Here is a 19,757-nt window from a genome sequence, read left to right as displayed (position 1 = left end):
TTGCTTAAAGCCACATCCAACCTGACCTTTTTCTTCTTATCAAGTGGCCCTTTGCACAGTTAATCCCTCCCTTGAGGTGAGGTCTGCAGTCACAATACATATCTCCACAACTTTTTATCCAGCCAATAAGGAAGTACCCTATTTCATTTAGAACAGGTACCTTGATTTCACATCTGTACTATTTTCTACTAAAACAATTTTCTTAATTACTAGGCTGTCAATAACAAAGGCCATTTTCTTTTCTGTGATAACAGAATTTAAACTAGGTGGGGACACAAATTTCTCCCACTTAGTAGCAAGAATCAGGAACTAATTTCAATAATCCAGATTAAAAAGCATATAAGGATCAATTCTCTCAGCCATATACTCCTTTTGTTCTTCATCCCATTATCAGTTTTTAAGTTTCTATATTGATATATAAGCACACTTGATTGGAACTCCACCTATTTTCAGTTGCTTTGCAGCACCTAAAAAGGCTTAGAATCCACTCTGTATAACAAACGTTTATTCAGAAACAGGTAATACATTATTTTCTCCAACCCCTAATGTTTCCTCCCCCTCCCCCATTTTATTGTAATTTTCTTAATTAAAACACCAGTGTTTGATGGGCAATCTAAAAAAGGAGAACCATGGGTGCCTGAGGCCCCCTCCCCTACAAATATCTGTTGTTCACATGAAGCACCATAGCGATAATGGTGTCGGCAGCTTCCAAACCAAAGAGAGTACTCTTTGGGGAAAAAAGACAAGTCCTGCCAAGTCCTCAGTTATTTCAATGGCTAAAAGTGATACAGTGAGATAGAGGAATGCTTTGCATGAGCTAGATAAGGGCAAAGAGTTAATACAGAACGAGAAAGCAAAAGAAACATAGGATTGCAAGAAATGAAATCCAGACCTATAATGGTTACAGAGGTCACTGAAGTTCAGTAAAGCTGAACAGAATGGATTAGATTAATCTCCTAGCTAGAAGGATCAAGTTCAAACCCCAACTACATTCTGGAAGTGGCTCTCAGCTTTCCTCTCTTACAATACAATTTGAACAAATACAAACGAATGGAGCTACTGGGACTTCAAACATCCACGGCAATTACGCTGTAATAACAAAGGGAAGTGTTGGAAGTGCCACCTAGTGGCATGTGGCTCCTCACAGATGGTGGCCCAGGGTACACCCTTGCTGCTCTGCATGGGACTTGCCTAAGGCTCCTCTCCCTTGTGTTCCTTAGAGTGCTAACTGCTTTTCTCTTCAAAAACGCTCTCTGAAGTAATGCAAGCATCTTCCAAATTCAAGCATGTGAGCACACACAGCTGCCAAACATTGCGCAAATGACATCTCCCAAAGCAAGTTCCCAGGTGCAAGAAAAGACTGCTTCCTATATTTTAGCATCTGAAAATGGCCCCAGCTCCTTCTTTTTCATAGGACAGTGGGTAAGTTAGAAAGCAAGGGAAAAAAAAAAAGAAAAATCACATCCGTGCATCAGCAGGAAGATGCAATAAAGTCTAATGGGAATGAAACACTTGGATTTCTTCTAGCTCTGAACACAGGACTGATTATTTTTCAGTCGGGAAAAGAGCAACTGATTCTGACTCTACAGGACTAATATGTTCACTGTACAAATGCCAGAGCCTTTCCCCACTCCCCCACCTTGCTGTAGAGTTAAACCCCCCCTCCAGTAGGGGCAACAGATAGAGCACTTGTGCATATGTCCTTTCTGCCTTATGCCTCTGGTGGCTGCTATACACAGCAGGAGGCTGGTTTTCACACTTTGCAGTTACAGCTGCTAAGCAGAAAAATGTCCAACAGCCAGAATGAAGTAGTATGCCACCAAATGCAAGTCAAAGATGCAAAACAGTGCTTCATGTACAGAGCCACACCTGACTTTGCACCCAGTGCAGCAATTTCAGACATAATGTGTTACTCTTGCTTGTTGATAACCGAGGGGATACACCTTCTAGTTAAGAGTCAGAAGAAAAGAGAAGGAGATCACCACTCCTTCCCTCAAAGTCTATGTGCACTTTTAATGGCCACTAGGGGCTTTGGAGTAAAGGATGGAGTTACATGGTATACGCTTGGTAATACATTACTGGCAGAAGGGGGAGGTTATTTTTTTTGGGAAGAAAAAAAATCATGGAAGAAATCTCCAACTATGAAAACAGAAAGTACACACACAAGAGGGAACACTATTGTACAGTAAGGTAGTGATCATAGAAAACAAAAAATTTCAAGGCAGGCAAATGCAAGTAACATCTGTACTCCTGCACTTTCCTTTCCCCAACGTTTCCAGTCCACTTCTTGCTCCCCCTTCTCAGAGTTTGATTTTGAATTCTGTGGGCTGCACAGAGGCAGAGACCCCTGAAGATTTGAAGAGTGCCTTCAAGATCGTGTCAGGGTCCACTTCAGCTGGGGGATTTGAGGAGGCGCTTGCACTTGACCGGCGTGGCTCCCCTTCCTTCTTTACTGAAGGGGTATCGCTCAATCGGCTGGAGGATAAAAATAAAAAAAAAAAAAATATAATAATAATAAACCCCCAAAACACTATCCAATATCAGAGATAAAGTTATTAAAGGGATGTGAACACTGTGGAGTCAAGCTGTATTTCCCTCAGCTATAACACAGAGTGGCACAGAGAGGAGAAGGAAAACATTAATGCAACAATAACTTGCCAACAGTTTTCCTCCCCTCAGGTTCCCCTCAAAACAGAGCCTTCAGGTTCTTCCCCCACCCACAGGACACTTACAGCAGTATAGGCTGGTCTGAGGTGATCACATTCCCATTCATATGAAGATTGCATTTCATTGGTTGACCTAAACAAAAATATAATCAAAAAAGTAATTTTATCAGAATTGTGGTAAGGTAATATGACACAATATCACAATCAGAAATGTCAAACAGGGAAAGCAAGAGTTTCACATGCTGGGAAAATGTGAGAAAGAAAAGCCAATACATCTTTTACTGCAAAATCACAGCAGCAGAAAAGCCACCAAAATACGCACTACAATGTGAACAATCACACTAATTAATAAGTCATGTATAGGTACAAACCCCTTAGTAGAAGGGTTTTGTACCTAATATGTGGGAGACATAAGAGGATTTCCCATTCTCAGCTGCCTAGTCCTCATCTGATGATCGTAACATATCACTTGTCTTAGAGAAAGAAGCAGCACCTATTTCCAGCTAAAAATTAAAAGCTAATTTCAGTCTATATTTAGATTGGAGGTGAATCCAGATTAAAAATCCCGTTGTTCAAAGTTTACGGAGAAGCCAGTACTAATTGTTTTACAAGTCAAATTCAGTAAGTCTCCAGTGACACCCTGAGACTTCTGAAAATACTAGTTTTACTTGTACTTTGCAAACAGCTACCTGTAAGCAGGTAAAGCCTTTGTAAGGACTATTAACTCTTAGCACTGAATTAGAAACAAAAGGAATTTCATTTGGAAATTAGATTAGTAGACTCCAGGAACCTGCCTCTACCTTTGAGCATTCTCTTTCTAGGAAAATCTTTTTGTTTCACTTAAACTGTGCATATATTTAGCTGGTTGCACGAGCATATTACATTATTTAGCTCAAACTGATCTACTGGCATTTCCTCTCTCTTGATAGCATCTGAGATGCTTTTAAACTCTCCACTGAGGTGGCAAAAGTTGTTGATTTATCTATCTTAAATGCAACTCAGGCCTTGAACTTACCGTCTAAGCACCTGTTGTTGTATTTCTTATATGCTGTGATAGCATCTTCTTTCTTCACAAATACTACCTCAGCCACTCCAGGGTGCACCAGACGGGCTCGTTTCAGGGCACCACACACACAGAATAACTCCTGAGGGCAGAGAGTTAGTCATGACCACAGGTCACATCAAAGATACCACTTTGACCAAAGACACTGAGTAAGAAAGGCTGTTTCCTAATTGCACCACCCATCATGCTTAGTAAACACATGGCAGAATCTTGATGCTTGTCTCCGTTTGCTATAGTATGAGTACTTCACATTAGTAATACAGGTTGCACAAGCAGAAAAGTTCAAGGCCAGTACTCTATACTGTTTATCACACACAAAGATCAGGCTTATTCTCAGCCTGTTCAGAATGGAAGTGCCTGGATAATCTGGATGAGGGCAAGGAGACCACCAAGCATCATTTGGGGGAATTATTCTAGTGATATCAGGATTTTGTCCCATCTTAAGCATAGACTTAAGAACAAAACCCAAACTGATCAGGAACCTTCAAAGTTTTTGCAAGGAAAGCAAACCTACACCATACCCCTCTTTACTACATTCACCACAGACCAACCAACTTATCAAAAGAAGTAGGATAAGAGAAGAAGCGTCACTCATCCCCAGTTTGGCAGTAAGCAACACTCACAACAATGTCTTCCTCTGTGACTCGAGGATGCAGATTGTTAACTGTCATCTTGGTACCTTCCAAAGGACTGAACGCCAGCTGCCAACACAAACAAATGCATCACATAAAGAGAGCAGCAGGCAGGACAGCAGGGAAAGCATTACCAAAAAAGTCACTAAAGATGTCTGGGAAAGTCTGTATACATACACAAAGGGGAGAGGTACAGCTATCAATGGGAAGTACCAATGGTCACAAAAGCCCAGCTCATCTGATGGTAATAAAGAAGCCCCTTTTCCATGCTAATTTCTCTCTGAAGTAACTTTTCTCTTTCTTTCCCAAAAATACCTCTTAATCCACATACATATGCCCACACTTTTAAGCCCATGTCTGTTTCACTCTGCATCAGCCAGCAATCCGTCAAACATGGTATGCTGAACTCAACATGCCTGGGAACACCTGGTGGGTTACCTGTACCCAACATCTGGCAGTTTTGCAAAGCAGTTCTAGCCAGGTTGTCTACAAACTGCCTGAGAAGTCTCATGAGTAGAGAAAGAAGCTGTATTTGAAAGAATCCTGTTTCTTCTTGCCAACAGAGTGGACAGAACACAACATACCTAGTAGTGTTAAAACACTACTCCTAAGGACACGGATGCCACCAAGGAGTGTCCAAACAACTGTCCCCTCCCTGTAACATGGATTCTTCCAGGACCACAGGCTCTCTCATGCTAGAGAGAAAAGTTGAGAAAAGCAAGATGTGCTGAGACTTCCCAGTTTCCTAAGAAACTTCGAAGAAAAGAATATTTAGGTAAGTTTCAAATTCTTGGGACATGGGTTGCAGTTATCAGAATGAGCTTGATGGAGTCCCAGAAATACTAGTGGAAGGCAGGCAGAAATAAGCTGCTCATATGACCAATGAACAGCAAGTTTTGTATCATAGAGTCATAGATTCAGACATTTCAGAGACTTCTACAAAGAGCATCTCACACTTCCCTAAGCTCACCTCAATGGGTGCTGGCTCTTTTGGAGGCTCTTCTTTTGTCACCAAGGTCCGGGACATGTTTGCCAAGGCCTTCGTTCGCATAGGAGAGGGAGGTGCAGGCAGAGCTGTGTATGTATCATTCTGGACCACTTTAGTTAGGGGAACAGTCTTGGACAAAGAGAATTTATTGCCACTCAGCCCAGCCTGAGGAAGAAAGAAAGTATCTCTGAGAGCTGCAGGCTAAAAAAGTCATCCCTCTCTTGGAAGCACCAACAGCAGTAGAGTATCCCTAGCATGCACTAAGAACTGCAAGTTCTTTCCAGTGTCAAAACCACTACAGTGCTTGATAGTTTCAGCTTTGAAACAGAAATCAACTCAAGTTTCTGGACATGAGCATATAAAAGTGTGTTTATCCCCAGAAAGCACTTCCCTCACTTAACAAGCACTTCTTACTTTCATATTCTTTTTAAATGAGCTTTACCAGTGTGATTTGGATTTGAAAAGCTCCTTTTATGCAAAGATTTTTAACTACTTTACAAAGTGTTCACAAAAATTGCTCATTAACAATAAGATTGAGCTGTACAAAGACCTAGTATAAAGAGCGGTATTTCAGAAGCATGGAGTGTAACCTTTCTAGTTGAAACTACCAGAGTTAAAAAAGCCAGACTAAAAATCGTGTTTGGTAGCTGCTACCAACACTGGAGAGAACACATTTACTCCTGCAAAACCATAAAAAAGCAGACAACCCATAAGGCTGTTATTTAAGGATCACACATGCCAGGAGATGTATTCTGAGTATCCACATGAGAAAAAAGAAAACGGCATAATCACTGCACTAGACTGCCTGTGTGATGGTAAAGCCACATGAATTTGCTTTTTTCAGAACCACAGAATAATTTAGGGTAAACTCAAGTCCAATCCTCATGTCCGAAGCAGGGCTAACTTCAAAGACATATCAGGTTAGCTCAGTACACACTACTTTGTTCAGTTAAACGCTGAATATCTGGGAATGGCAATTTCACAATCTCTTTGGGTCCCCGTGCCAGATGCTGATCAATATTCTGAGAATTGCATGACTTTGTGTCCCCCCCACCTTATTTTTCCTGCTGCAACCCATTTGTTGCTTTGTTCACTCCCAAAAAGGAGCTGGCTTTTGCCTTTTCTATGACATATTAGGCAGTGAGAGTGGAGGGATCTAACTACACCCTTCTCTTAGTCTTAAGAGACACTGCTCTCACCCTCTCACACATTATGTGCTGCAGCCCTCTGAAGACTGTTATACTGTTTTCAGTTTGCCAGTGTCTGCTTTGTATCACAGAGCCCCAAAACAGGCACAGAATTCCAGGTGCATTCCCAAAACACCAAACAGATGGGAATAATTATCTTCCTTGATTTGCTGGCTATGATGTCACTAAGATACAACCTACAGCTGGCCTTCAATGCTGGAAGGATGCACTACTAACTCATTCTTTGTATACCACTCAGTGGGACCCCCAGACTCTTTCCTACAAAAGCTGCTTTCTAGCCAGTCAGTTCTCAACTTAAGCTGCAGAGGATTATGCCATCTCAAGAGTAGGACCTCGCATTTGTCTGTGTTGATATTCCATCTTCTCCAGAGCATTAGTACTCCCCAGCAAGCTGCCAGCTAAGATTTTGCATGGCAATAGATTTCCTGCCTTGATGTCCAGTCTCTAGAAGCAGCAGAAAGCCTTCCTTACTTGCTTGCTTAAACAATAACAAGATAGGTTCAAAACACTTCTCCAACAGGAAGAAAGTCAAGAACTAACATGCAACAATCTGCCAGCAAGTAAGAAAGCACATTCTAGCTGCAAAAGGCCTATAAAGCCAGTTAGCCTAAAAGGAATCAGTCCTAAAAAATAACACTTAGAAGCATTGGCACAAAGAGAAGGTGGGGCAAAGACCAAATATTTCAGGAGAAAGGATCATTTACATACTTTAAAAGAACATAAGCCCTGTAAAGCCACAGCCTGTGTGTCCACTCAGTGTGAGCATGGTGTGTTGGGGACTATTCAGATAATCTCTTACCGTGTTGTGCAGGAAACTGTTTGTTGTGGTGATTTTCATCTGTTTGCTAGCAAGGGGAGAGACAGTTTCATCATCTTCTTCCATGTCATACAGACCCTGAAAAGAAGCAAGGTAATAGTTTATAAGCAGGTATATTTATAAGCAAGTTTATAAGAAGTTTTCTCCTGTCTTCAGCCTTCATCAGGTAATGAACATGACTACACTGGACTTTACTCCTGCCCTTGCAGCCTCGCGACACAAAAGGTGAAGGTATTCAAGCCCATTTCAAAACATCAGTGTAAAAACTATCCAACTTCTTTTCCAAAGATGCTGTAATAAATATGTACTGAAACACGTATGTTTTTTTCAAATCTCTAGACCTCATTAGGACTGGTGAAGACTTATTAATGGAATAAAACCTCAGTGTCTCACTTTCTAACACCCTACTACCTTTAAAGCTGAAGCCTATGCATCTGATTGGTTTTTTGTTTGTTTGTTTTTAAATTAAGCAGATGCCTTCCAAATACACCTGAAGCAAAATGTTCCTTTTGAGTAGTCTGCTTTCCACAACACAGCATATATCCATTTGGCACTAGAAAACACCACACTAGGAGCTTTACTGAATGAATAATGAATTCCCCAGTCCAACTTAATGCTCACAGCCCTGCCTTATAATCTTGACATAAGCTCTTAGACAAATAATTTTCTCGTGGACTTTAAGTAATGCTAAGAAAAAAAAAATACAGGGCACTGCCCAGAACACAAGAAGTCACAATTCAAACCAGCTTCTCATTAATTCAGTAGAAAGGTAAAGAAAAATTAAGAGATTAGCAATAAAAGCTTGCAAAATACTTGAGTTTTCATAGTCAGCAAGATTCTGGTTTATAATCGGGAAAGTTGTTCCAGTCACAGAAATGCTATGAAGGAAAAAAAGCCAAAAGTGATGGCAGAACAGAGGAGAATTATGCAGAAAACTCCTGAAAAATACTAGCTCTCAGGACAGTGGGCTTGAGTTTGAAATGGTTGAAATGGATTCAAAGCTTATAGTGATGAGGTCAGAATAATGAAGGCACTTCCTTAAGTGACAGCACCTGGGACAGGTGAGGGAAGCAGGTCAGAGGTAACATACACAAACAGCTAAAGTTATCATAAATGCGGCAAAAAAATCCCCCAAACCAGGACACAATGTTGGAATACTGACATTCACAGTATTTCATGTAATACTTCATGCATGCACACACACAAAACGAGTAATAAAACTGTGTATTTCCTCCCTGAAAGCACCCAAGGTGGCCAGGTGGTTGAATGGCTGGGAGCTGTGACAAAGGCCTTTACAAATTGATCCCAGAAGAGACAACACCAATTCTAGGGTCTTCCTCAGAGTGTGCTTGGCAAGGGATATGGCAACTCTGAAATTTCATCAGAATACCAGTTAACATCATTCACTGTCAGGTTCCCAGCAGGGACCAACAGTGGGGATTGCAGAAAGGTTATACCCTCTCCCACCTCACTGTAGACCATTTGACCATGTACAGTCATATCCATTCTCTGAAGAGACTGGCAGGATGCTGAATCAAAACAACCAACAACTGGCTCTGAAGTAGTGTCACAGAAATTTACAGAAAGACATCAGAGCTAAAGGTCACACTCTCTAAAGAAAAACAACATTAGCACACAGAGACAAAAATTGGGAATACCTACTTCATATTCATATAACATAGAAGGATTCAAGATTAATTAGACTAAATGAAAAATTCAATTACCATGGCAGTATCTTAAACACACAAGAATAGGGAGCTAAGCTGTTAGAGATTTTCCACTTTTCTATTTAAAGTTTTCTTTGCATGTTCCAATGTTCATGAACACCTTCCTCCCCCCTCAAAAGGTAAGAAAGAGCACTGAGCAAGGGCACACACCTGTTTGTGTGTATGGTTGTTCACCACATTGATCCTCATTCCTGCTGGATGAGAGTGTCCAGGAACTGGAGCCTTCTGCTACAGTTAGAGAGAAAAAAACCAAAGCATTAAACACTAGAGTCCACCAGATCCTCATTTCAGATCAAAGCTGTTAGCTGATACCCTGAGACCACTTAAATGAAACTCACTCTCCTGCTCTTGAAAACATATTACCACAAAATGCTACAGATAATGTCTGTTTGCTGTAGTGTGTTAGATATGAGATAGGTTTGCTTGATTGAAGAAATTAAGACCTAAGGCCACACAGAGAAACTGATTCAAATTACTTGAGTTTTAGTCCAAGATTACTGCAAAAGGGACAGTACCCTGCTAGCACCAACTAGATTTACATTTCTGCCAACATGAAAACAGGAATGGGGCAAATCTTTCATGCTAGAAAGAACCAGATACCTATTTCCATCAAACTCAACAAACTGGGACACAACACAATTTAGTTCAGCTCTACTTCAAGGGAGTAGTATATACTGCCTCTTCACACTAGAGCTGGAATAAGCTTTATTGCTTGTAGTGTAATAAAATGATGCACAGGGTAGCATAGCTGATTTTTCTGTGGCCTGTTGTCCGAAGAAACAGGGAAACCACAACAAAAGTAGTCAGGGAATTTAGCTGTACTACTCAACAACTGTAATTAAGCAACATCTCTCCCCAGAAAAGCACTTTTAGTTTTTGAAACAGCTGGAAGCTTTCCATTACAGAAAATAATGGATCTTCATCCAAAAAACACTTCATACAGGCAGTAAAATCTTCAGATCTGCATTTTCTCTAGACTGTAACTTACACCACAGCACCCTCATGTTTCAATTTGCTAATCAATTCAGAAACAAGGGTACCTGTCCTACAAAAACACAAGCAGAGTTATGGAAATTCTTTAGCTTTCTAAGGCTTTTTTCCTTCCTTTACGAGAAACAAGACCACAATACCATCAGAACTGTGTGCTGCATGTCAGATCAAAATACTTTAGTTTGATTCTGCTCCAACATTCATGAAGAGAGGAGGGCCATGAGAAATTTGGAATTTTAATATAGATCCTAAAACCAAATATAGTTAATTCCTCATGTGCATGGTTTTGTCTACAGTCTTAATCACCATTATATTCTACAATATTTTTTCTTGCATGATGTTGTCTAACAAACAGAAAGTACCACAGGTCCGATCAAATAGTATATATAAAAAAAAACCAAAAAACAAAAAACCCAAGCAGGTTAGAGGAAAATGCTACTGTTCCAAGTCTCCTGAAACTATTTTAACTCCCAGAAACTTTGCAGAAAATGTTCAACTCCTAATAGCTGATGGTGGTGATTTGGCTCAGAAGGACAACATGAGTATTAATTACCCTCCTAATTAAAATACTACTGAACAGACTGCTCTGTTGCTCTATGATTAGCCCTTCTTATTGCTACAAGAGTCCTTTCTCTTTCTTAGGTCATCCTGGCAGTAATTTTAGCCTGAAATTCCACCTTCAAACTTCCTAGGCTAATTCACAGAAGAAATATGTTTGATACTTTTGAGCAAAACTCACAGCTGAACAGAAGGTGGACTCATCTAGGCTTCAAATCGATGAGAATAGGAGATTTTCTAGGTATGTGTAAGCACACTGTTGATCTTTGGGAGGAGGAACATGAAATATGTAGGCTAGGAACTTCAGTTACATGCCTGTAGAGGTGAGGAACAAAACCACTCCTCAAACCACAATCCTGACAGTCTGGAAACTTCTCTTTTGACTCTATCCACAGTACCTAATATACACAGTTCAACAGCAGTTGTTTCTCAGAGACATTTGCCAAGAATCTTGCACACACAGCAAACTGAAATTAGAAAATTGTCAAAGGAAATCAGCAGGTTAGGGTGAGCAAGTGATTATATTGCAATTGAAATAAAATTTGAGCCTTAGCAGGAACACATCATGTAATCAGGCAACTCTCTGGAAGCAAGTGCCTTCCTGAAAACCAGACAAGTAGAAACAAGATATATGTGGAAGGACTCACTGAATTTTATGTCTTCTTAGATACAAACAGAGCTCTGTATTCCAAGTTGTTACCCCACCACAAGGATAAGCCAGTTATCTGGACAGGACAATCCACCACATCAGACTTGCAAAAAGGGGTGGTGTACGAATGACAAAAAAATGCATGCATTCTCTTTGATTTTAGGTGGGAAAGAGACTACTCAACCATTCAGGACAACTACTTTAATGCTTTAGTGTTCAGGAGTGTTGCTTTAATCTTCACTGGGCCCAAAATTCACATTAAAACTTAAATGAAAGCTGGGATTCTACAAAAAACTCCAAGCAACTGCAAGGACACCCAGAAGACTGAATACTGCCCTAAAGACTGGACTGAACTGTATCACCATCACTTCTATTGTAAACATGTGAACACATTCATGCATTATCATTTCTACTGCATGGCTCTAGAATAACTGAGGGGCTCAGAAGTGACGTGCTTGACCTACTTGGATAGTTTTGGTGATTTTCACGGCTGGATTCACTGTTCCCATAGTTGGGCTGATAGCTGCTGGAGTGCTTCGTTTTAAGGTGATCTTCTCTCTGGCATCCACCACTTTGGTCACCTTTTCAGTAGCAACATTTTGCTGTTTTCGGGAATTCAACATCTCTCGAGCATCCTGTACCTTCCCTTTGATTTTAAACCGAGCATCCTTTTGAACCAGTTTTTCACGGGCATCTTTAACCCCCAGTTTGTGTCGAGCATCTGTGAGGCCTATCTTCTGTCGGGCATCAAATGTCCGCTGGAAGCCAACAGCTGGGGATGATCTGTTTAGAAGATTTTGTTGGATCCCAATGCGAGATCTTATACCTCCATACACTGGCCTTGTGTTAAGCCTGAAGAGGGAAAGAGTTTCAGACATTGTAAGATGTCATACAGTACCAATAAAAGTATTTGTGCTACTGCAAACCAAACCTCATTATTACTGCACAGAAATCCGCTCAGGTTAGATGTCCAAATACAACAGCAGAGCTCCTAAGCTGGTTTATGCTGGATTTTACATTCTACATAAACAGCTAAGGAATAGATTTTCAAAATCCATCCTTAAGCTCACATTTACAATATTCAGTAAAGAGTCTGACTTCAGCTGTGCTAACTACATACTATATTTAAACAAAATTCATCAATAGCTTTACTATTCATATTTACTATTCAAAATTCATCAATAGCTACTTTAGGGAAACCTTTGAAGACAAAGGAGAACAGAAACACGTTTTCTAGCTTCAGGACTGAGCAGGTCTAATAAAGCATCTTTTGCAATACATTGCTACATCCTGATACAAAGAAAATATTGAACTACATGTGATTTCAAGAATTCTGGGCAGCAAATTTAGATATGTGGGAGTGTAGAAGCTTGGATTTTAAGATGTTAAAGCACCAGTACCAATCTCAATTCAAAGCCACCAGTTTAAAAGTTGATTAACTACCAGCAAAAATACTTATCGGTCAAACCACTTTTAAACATCAGTGCCTTTTCTTTAATCTACTAACAGAACTACCACAGTCAATGGCCTTTACTTTCAAGTACATCATCATCATAACGCAGAGGACAAAAAGGGAACAGACCACAGAAAGGACAGCAGTTGTACACAAGTATTACTAAGCAGAAGCCCATTATGTAGTGAAAGCTGAAACTAGCTTCTTGTTACAGGTTTGCTTTTTCAAAATCTCCCCTTAAAAGGAAACAGCTTGCCTAATGTTTTAACACAGCTCCTCCTTCAAGTATTCTTTAATGTTTTCTTTTTTTTTTTCATTGGGTTTCTTTATGAGAAAAGACGACGAAAAAAACTACAGCGTAATAAGAGAAATTTTAAAGTTAAGGTACTTAAAGAATAATCTTGCTGCTATTTCTTTTAAATTCAGATGAGCTATAGAGGGCTACAGTGTTCATCAGCTTTCTTAAACATATTATCCAGTATCATGAAGTCTAAAAGTGGAAATCTAGAATTGTTGAAACACTAAAGGCTAATACCAAAAACTCAAATGATGCAATCTGAATTTGTTATACACCTTTGTATTTATTTCCAGATCTAACCCACAATCTTAACATTATGTACAGATATGTATTTTCAGTGGAGGGATCTGTAAAAATATACCAATCAAACAAAAGAGATGAAACACTAAACCTTCCATCCGTCTCTTTCATTCTTGTGTCCAGAGAACTGGAGAGCTAGGACTGGAATCCCATTTTGTTATATAGCTAAGAATCCTATGGCTGCACTCCCCTACAGCCAAAGCAAACTAGCCAGAAGAAACAGGAGTATTACTAAGACCATTTATTAAAACATATCCAGAATAATACAGAAGACTATCAATACCTATAAAGTAACAGCCACAGAGAACAAGACTTGCTTTACAATTCTAGCTATGCATTCAGAGTGTTGCAGAAGGGCTGGATGAGTGGGTCTTTTTAATAAACCTAAAAGAGGTCAAAGTAAAACCAGAAATATATATATCAGCAGTTAAGCCAGAATTAATTAAAACTGTTACAAACACAAACTAATGAATTTGGTTAGGAAACTAATACTGCCTCTGACAACTGATGTTCATGCTCATAAACTACCCTATTCTGTAGAGAATTGCTTACCCTATAACAGCATTAACTGCTTAGGCATTTTGTGCCATAGCACCTGAAATAAAAGGAAATCTCAAACATTTAATTAATTTTCCAGAACTCCACATTCTGCCTTGAATATTTAGTCAATTAGTACATTTTACAGGCGAAGATTCTTCTGCTATTTCACCCAGACTACTGAGCAGCTTAGATATGGTGATTTTATTTTACTCAGTTTATCCAACCTTTACAAAGTCAAGTTAGGTCCCTCAGAAATGCTTTAAAGTGATGCTGTGGGTTTAAACTCAGCTGTTAACTCAGCAGCACAGAGACACTCACTCATTTCTTCCCTCCCTCCCCTCCAGGTGGGATGGGGAAGAGAACTGAAGGAGTTCAGCTGAAACAAGAACAGTCCAATAACTAAAGTATAATATAAAACTACTACTACTAATAATAATGATAAGGGGAATAACAATGGGAGAGAATATAAAAAGTGAAAGGGAGAAAACCCAATAAGTACAAGTGATGCACAATACAATTCCTCACCAGCCGCTGACCAACACCCAGTCTGACCCAGCCAGTGATTTGGGCCTTCCAGGTCACTCCCCCCAGTTTTTATACTGAGCATGACATGCTGTGATATGGAATACCCCCTCTGGCTAGTTCGGGTGAGGTGTCCTGTCACTGCTTCCTCACAGCTTCTTGTGCCCCTTTTCACTAGCAGAGCATGGGAAATTGCAAAGTCCTTGATTGGGGTAAGTGCTACTGGGCAACAGTAAAACATTTAACATAAAACTGTAAAACACTGGTGTGTTATTAGCGTTGTTCTCAGACTGAAGCCAAAACAGCACTGCACCAGCTACTAGGAAGGAGAAAAATAACAGTTACAGCTGAACCTAGGACAAGTGAACTGAACTTGACAAACATGGCACAAAAATTGTTACAGTGCTGCAGAGGGACTATTGTTCAGCAAATAAAAGCAGGATGAATTCCTGGAAGAAATGAGAGTCAAGGAGGGATTTGAAAAAGGATCTAGTAGGTGCCTGGCATATTAAGCAACAGAAGACTGTTCCAAATATGCAGGATAACATGAATGGAAGAGCAAAGCCAAGGCCTTTTTAAAAGTGTTTGAACATTTTGCTAGCATACGTTAGCAGATAAATTCCAAAATACTAGACATGTTAAGTGGAGACATTCAGAGTTAAAAACCTAATATTTCCCAATGACCCCTAAGTAAATTTTAACACTCCACTCCTCCAACAACAAACTAAGAAAAAAAGGAGCATGCTTAGAGACAGGTAGAAATCCATGGACAAGATCTTCAGAAGCATCAAGAGACTACAGCAAAATGGAAGATGAAAAGCTATTAAAGGAGAAGACAGATAAGAACTGCCACCAGCTGCACTACAGTAAATGGCCCAGCCTACACCGGAGACGTCTGCCATACAAGGAAAGAATGTAATCTTGTAGCTAACATGTAACACTCGACATCCACCCAAGCATTTGAAACAGTCTGTCAGAGCATTATTAACTCGGCTACAGAGACTACAGTTTCCAAAGGCCAGGCAGCAATCCTCACGGAGCCACTGCAGCCTAAAGCCTCGCCTGTGCGGATGCGGATCAGCTTTGCTACAGTTACGGCTCCCCGTGGCACAACTCCACCTCCCACGGCCATCCCACAATGCACCGTGCGCTGCTCAACGAGCCGCGCAGGGAGCTGCGGGGGGACCGGGCACCCCCAGGGCACTGCATGGCGGAAAGCTCCCGCTACAGATACAGAGCGGCTCCACGCCGAGAGGGATGGGGGGCTGCTGATGCTGTCTTGGGGGACACCACTGGGATAATTAGCGGGGAGAAGCAAGAGACAGCAGGGAAGGTGCAGGTCTGAGGTACCAGTGAAGCAATGGGCTGTGCTAGAAATCTAAAGCGCAACGATAAGAACTCGAGAAGAGAGAGAAGAGGCGGCGGATGGACCTACCCTGCTGCGGCCGAAGCCCACTGGGCAGAGCCAAACACAAAGGGTAAAGTGTGGGCACAGACCCCAGCCCCAGTCCACTCCAGCCCGCTCCAGCCCTGAGCGACGGCAGCCACCGCCAATCTGCACCGGAGGCACGGTCCCGCAGAACAACGCCTAAGCCAATGGGAAGGGGAGAACGGGGAATATGGCTGGGCCGCGTTGCGGTAGGCTGCGACCCGCAACCTCTAGAACGGAATGATAGACGGAAGAGCAAAGGAACCACCGGAGGCCTCCGGTCCCGGGTCGCCGCCTTCCCGGCCGCTTACCTCCCTTTCACGGTTACACCGCGCTTCCGTATGAGCTCGTCCAGAGACAAGTCCGCCATCTTGTCGCGGGACCTAACGATAAGACGCAGCGAGCCAGACCCGGACGTGACATCACACCACTTCCGCTCCTCACCCCGCCTCCAGAAGTAACGCGAACCCCGCCCAAGTGGTGTGTGTGTGTGTCCCAGAACCCCCCGCGGCCCTGGGGCCCTTAATTTGCATACGGTACTGTACGGGTTGTCCCGGTTCTGACCGCGGCAGTGGGTATGCGACGTAAAAGGCAAACAGAGCCGGGGAGAATAGTCAGGATAACAGAAACTCCCCATATACATAGTGGGATGTTGTGCAGATTTCCTCGCCCTGACCACCAGAGATAACACGTAGGGTTCTGCTGTCGGGGTGAGAGCTCACACTTCATGCCTTAAACTTATGAGTAAGGAAAATAACGACCCGGGGTGACGCCCGGGTCCTCACTGCCAATGTGAGAGGAATTTTTGCGCGGGTACAGGTCGCCCCCAGGTGCCTCGCTTACTTCGCGAGATGCCCGGGTGCCGTGATCTGCCCGTCCCTTTTGCGAGCCGCGTTAAGAACGACAGACCCGATGTGGCTGCCCGTTGTCCCGCCCGTGTTCTGCTGGGCCGGGTCCCGTCTCTGCAGGGTGGCCGAGGGCGGAGTGCGGGCTGCAGCTCTGATAGCGCTTCACGTGTGCGAGGGGGAATTCGTTTCGGACGGGGCGTGCATGGGAGCACCAGACTAATCAAATCTAAACTTCAGCGGGAAGGAGGAGCCACCTCCTCGCGCAGGCGTGGCCGGGGCCGAGTCTTTCCGCGCCCTTCCAGCGTCACCTTCCGCCCGCTCCTGTCTTGGATCCTCGGCTTCGGTGTCTGCGCCTGTGGAATGGTGGCTCTGGGTTTCATCCGGGCCCTCGGTGCTTTTGTACCTCCCTCTGAGCGCCCTTTGCAGCACGGCATACCCAGAACCCTGCCGCGCCGGCTTTCTTCCCGTTGTTAGGAAACGTTATATGAGATATTAGGAAGAAATTCTTCCCTGTGAGGTTGCCCAGAGAAGCTGTGGCTGCCCCATCCCTGGCAGTGTTCAAGGCCAGGTTGGATGGGGCTTGGAGCAACCTGCTTTAGTGGAAGGTGTCCCTGCCCATGGCAGGGAACTGGAACTGGATGAGCTTTAAGGTCCCTTCCAACTCAAACCATTCTGGAATTCTGTGATGATTGGAAGGCACATTGCCAAAGTTTTGCTTCTGCCCACTGTGATAAGGACATAAATGTATTGGCTTTCGGAGATCATAGTTGTTGCTATGTGGATATAACTGTATGAGTTCACAAAGCTTGCTAAATACACAAGATTAGACAATAAGTTGAAAATGGCCAGAACTCTCGAGCAAAATGGAGTCACACAGCAAAAGAATTGTAAAGGTAAAAGAAAACGGGGGGGGGGGGGGGGAAGGGGTGGGTGAGTGTTCTGTGTGGGAGAATTGGCTATTCCTCACTTGGTCAACAGGGAGAGCAGAAGCAGACACCTGTGCTGGGACTTTGATGAGGACAGATCGCCCACGGAAGTCTGAAGGACTGAGGTAGCAACTAATTTCATCCTACAGAGCTGAAGAAAAGCCATTGTGCCTCAGCTCCAGGGATAATCCTGCATCACTGGTAGGTTGATAATAAATCACAGAGAAATCGTTTCCAGATGCCAGGAGGAGGATCTAACCCACTTGGCTATCTGAATTCATTTGTACACAGCTCTTGTCTTGCCAGAGATGTCTCTGGCTGGGATGAGCAGACGTAGACTCCCAACATTTTCTGTCCATCTGTGAGATATGGGTAGACTTGCCCCCCTTATTCTGGATGAAGAATCTATGAGCAGGGAAAACATCTGAGGATCTACACTGGGATTTGAAGAAAATCTAGGCCAGAACTGTCTTAGCTTGGCTTAGATAGCAAATGAGACTGAGTGAGGGGGAGTTTCTTGCATAGTTGTGTTGACTGGTGAAAAGGGAGAGGAGGAGGGAGAGGAGGTGATGGGAAATGCAATACACTTCTCAAGCTCTGGAAGAGTTGCCTTGTCCACAAGAGACAGAGGGTGGAAGAAGTTGTGAGAGAACATTTCAGCATGAGCAGCAGCATTTCTCCAAGTCTCTCAATGATGGTATAGAGCCAAAAAACAAAGGGAAGACAGCTCTGTGTTATTTCATGATTGTATTATGTACAACATGGTGGAAGGCAGGATGCATGTATGTGACTCAACCTGTTCTTCAGGGCCATTCTTGTTTGGAGGTTTCAGGCTATCTCAGAACAGGCAGCAGCAGCAGCCACAACCATTATGCTTGCACCCAGTGACCTATCTAGAGAGACAGTGTTTTGTTGATTGCTCCAAAGTGCTAACAGAATTTCTAAGCAGGTAACAAATTGTGCATGGCAGCTTGCATATACGCTATTAAACCTGTGCATTTGGCTCAGGGTCATGCTGAAGCTCCTACTTGCTGGTACTGGACAACTTCCCTGTCATTTACCTGGCAAGATGTAAATGTCCAGCTTAGTCTGCCCACTTAGTCTGCAACACCTTAGTCTGCAACACCTTACAAGACATGAAAAACTAACTATTGTGGTTCTTTCTTTTCGAGGAAGTTGTAGGAAATACTGGGCATATGTAATTTTAATTCACCTGCGCTATTCCCTAATAAATATTTCCAGTAAAGGTCTTCTGCAGACAGTTTCTCAGGATACTCTGGTTTTGTAAAAGCCAATTTCTTTGCACGTAGCTGGACCTCATCTGGTGCTTCCTTCTTTGGAGACATTCAAAACCCACCTGGACACATTCCTGTGTAACCTGCTCTGGGTGGCCCTGCCTTGACAGGGGGGTTGAACTGGATGATCTCCAGAGGTCCCTTCCAACCTTAACAGTTCTGTGATTCTGTTGTCAGTGACCTGAAACATGCTCACAGAATAGTGGATTCCTGAGAGAAGGAAAGCGATTTGCTTGCAGAGAGCTGCACAGCAATTTGCCTTTTTTTTTTTTTTTTTTTTCTAGGGCCCCTTGAGAAAATGCCAGGAGGGTTGTGTAGCCGAGGAAACTGCTGGACTAGAAAGCAGAACTGCAGGAAAGGACTCATCGGGCACAGAGCAGGATTTCCAGTCTAGTATATTTGGCAGATCTCAAAGATTCTCACTGAATATTTTGTTACATGAGCACATAAGCATACTTTTGCCCCATTGCAACCCCCTTATGCTGTGAAATAAACGTTTCAGAACACTTTGATCAAGAGCTGTGGCAGGTACTAGCTGAAGGGTAAATTGTAAGGACATGGGAAAGCAGCTGAGTACTAACAGACAGGAGGCATTTGTGTTAAGACAAGGGGTCTTTTGGCATGTAAGAGTGGGCCTCAGTGTCTGTGCCTGGGTACACGTACCTATGCACACCTGCCTTCTGAAAGCCCACTGTAGCCTTTGTGAACCTTGTCTTTTAGTGCCTTCATCTATTTTCTCAGGTAAGAACATTTTCACTCAAGAAGGGTGCCTGCTTCCCAACAGGCCATCTTCAGCCTCGCTGCTGAAGCAGAAAACATGAGCCTACAGTTTGCGCACCTGCTATAGG

General features: G+C 42.6%; 2 protein-coding genes and 1 non-coding gene across 4 annotated transcripts; 2 read left to right on the top strand and 1 right to left on the bottom strand.

Annotated features, from left to right (window-relative positions):
• Positions 1 to 1,432: 1,432 nt before the first annotated feature.
• On the bottom strand, positions 1,433 to 16,289 carry POLDIP3 (DNA polymerase delta interacting protein 3). Of its 2 annotated transcripts, none has more exons than XM_005150297.4 (9): positions 16,152 to 16,289; positions 11,763 to 12,150; positions 9,252 to 9,329; positions 7,357 to 7,452; positions 5,332 to 5,514; positions 4,353 to 4,430; positions 3,682 to 3,811; positions 2,733 to 2,799; positions 1,433 to 2,475 (listed from the first exon to the last, which is right to left on the bottom strand). In XM_005150297.4, the coding sequence occupies exons 1-9, from the start codon at positions 16,208 to 16,210 to the stop codon at positions 2,301 to 2,303; spliced, it is 1,254 nt and encodes a 417-aa protein (XP_005150354.1). In that variant the 5' UTR covers positions 16,211 to 16,289; the 3' UTR covers positions 1,433 to 2,300. The 2 variants fall into 2 exon arrangements, with proteins under 2 accessions (XP_005150354.1, XP_030905779.1); XM_031049919.2 differs by having other exon boundaries at positions 9,252 to 9,326.
• LOC115946694 (uncharacterized) lies at positions 15,645 to 17,200 on the top strand. The gene has a single exon (XM_031049920.2). The coding sequence runs from the start codon at positions 16,692 to 16,694 to the stop codon at positions 17,160 to 17,162; it is 471 nt and encodes a 156-aa protein (XP_030905780.1). The 5' UTR covers positions 15,645 to 16,691; the 3' UTR covers positions 17,163 to 17,200.
• LOC115946740 (U12 minor spliceosomal RNA) lies at positions 16,568 to 16,716 on the top strand. The gene has a single exon (XR_004080781.1). It is a non-coding gene; the product is annotated as a U12 minor spliceosomal RNA (small nuclear RNA).
• Positions 17,201 to 19,757: the final 2,557 nt, after the last annotated feature.

Source organism: Melopsittacus undulatus, chromosome 5 (assembly GCF_012275295.1).
Source record: "Melopsittacus undulatus isolate bMelUnd1 chromosome 5, bMelUnd1.mat.Z, whole genome shotgun sequence".
NCBI lineage: Eukaryota > Metazoa > Chordata > Aves > Psittaciformes > Psittaculidae > Melopsittacus > Melopsittacus undulatus.
The sequence above is the reverse complement of the archived record's forward strand: the minus strand, read 5'-3'. Positions and strand labels throughout refer to the sequence as shown.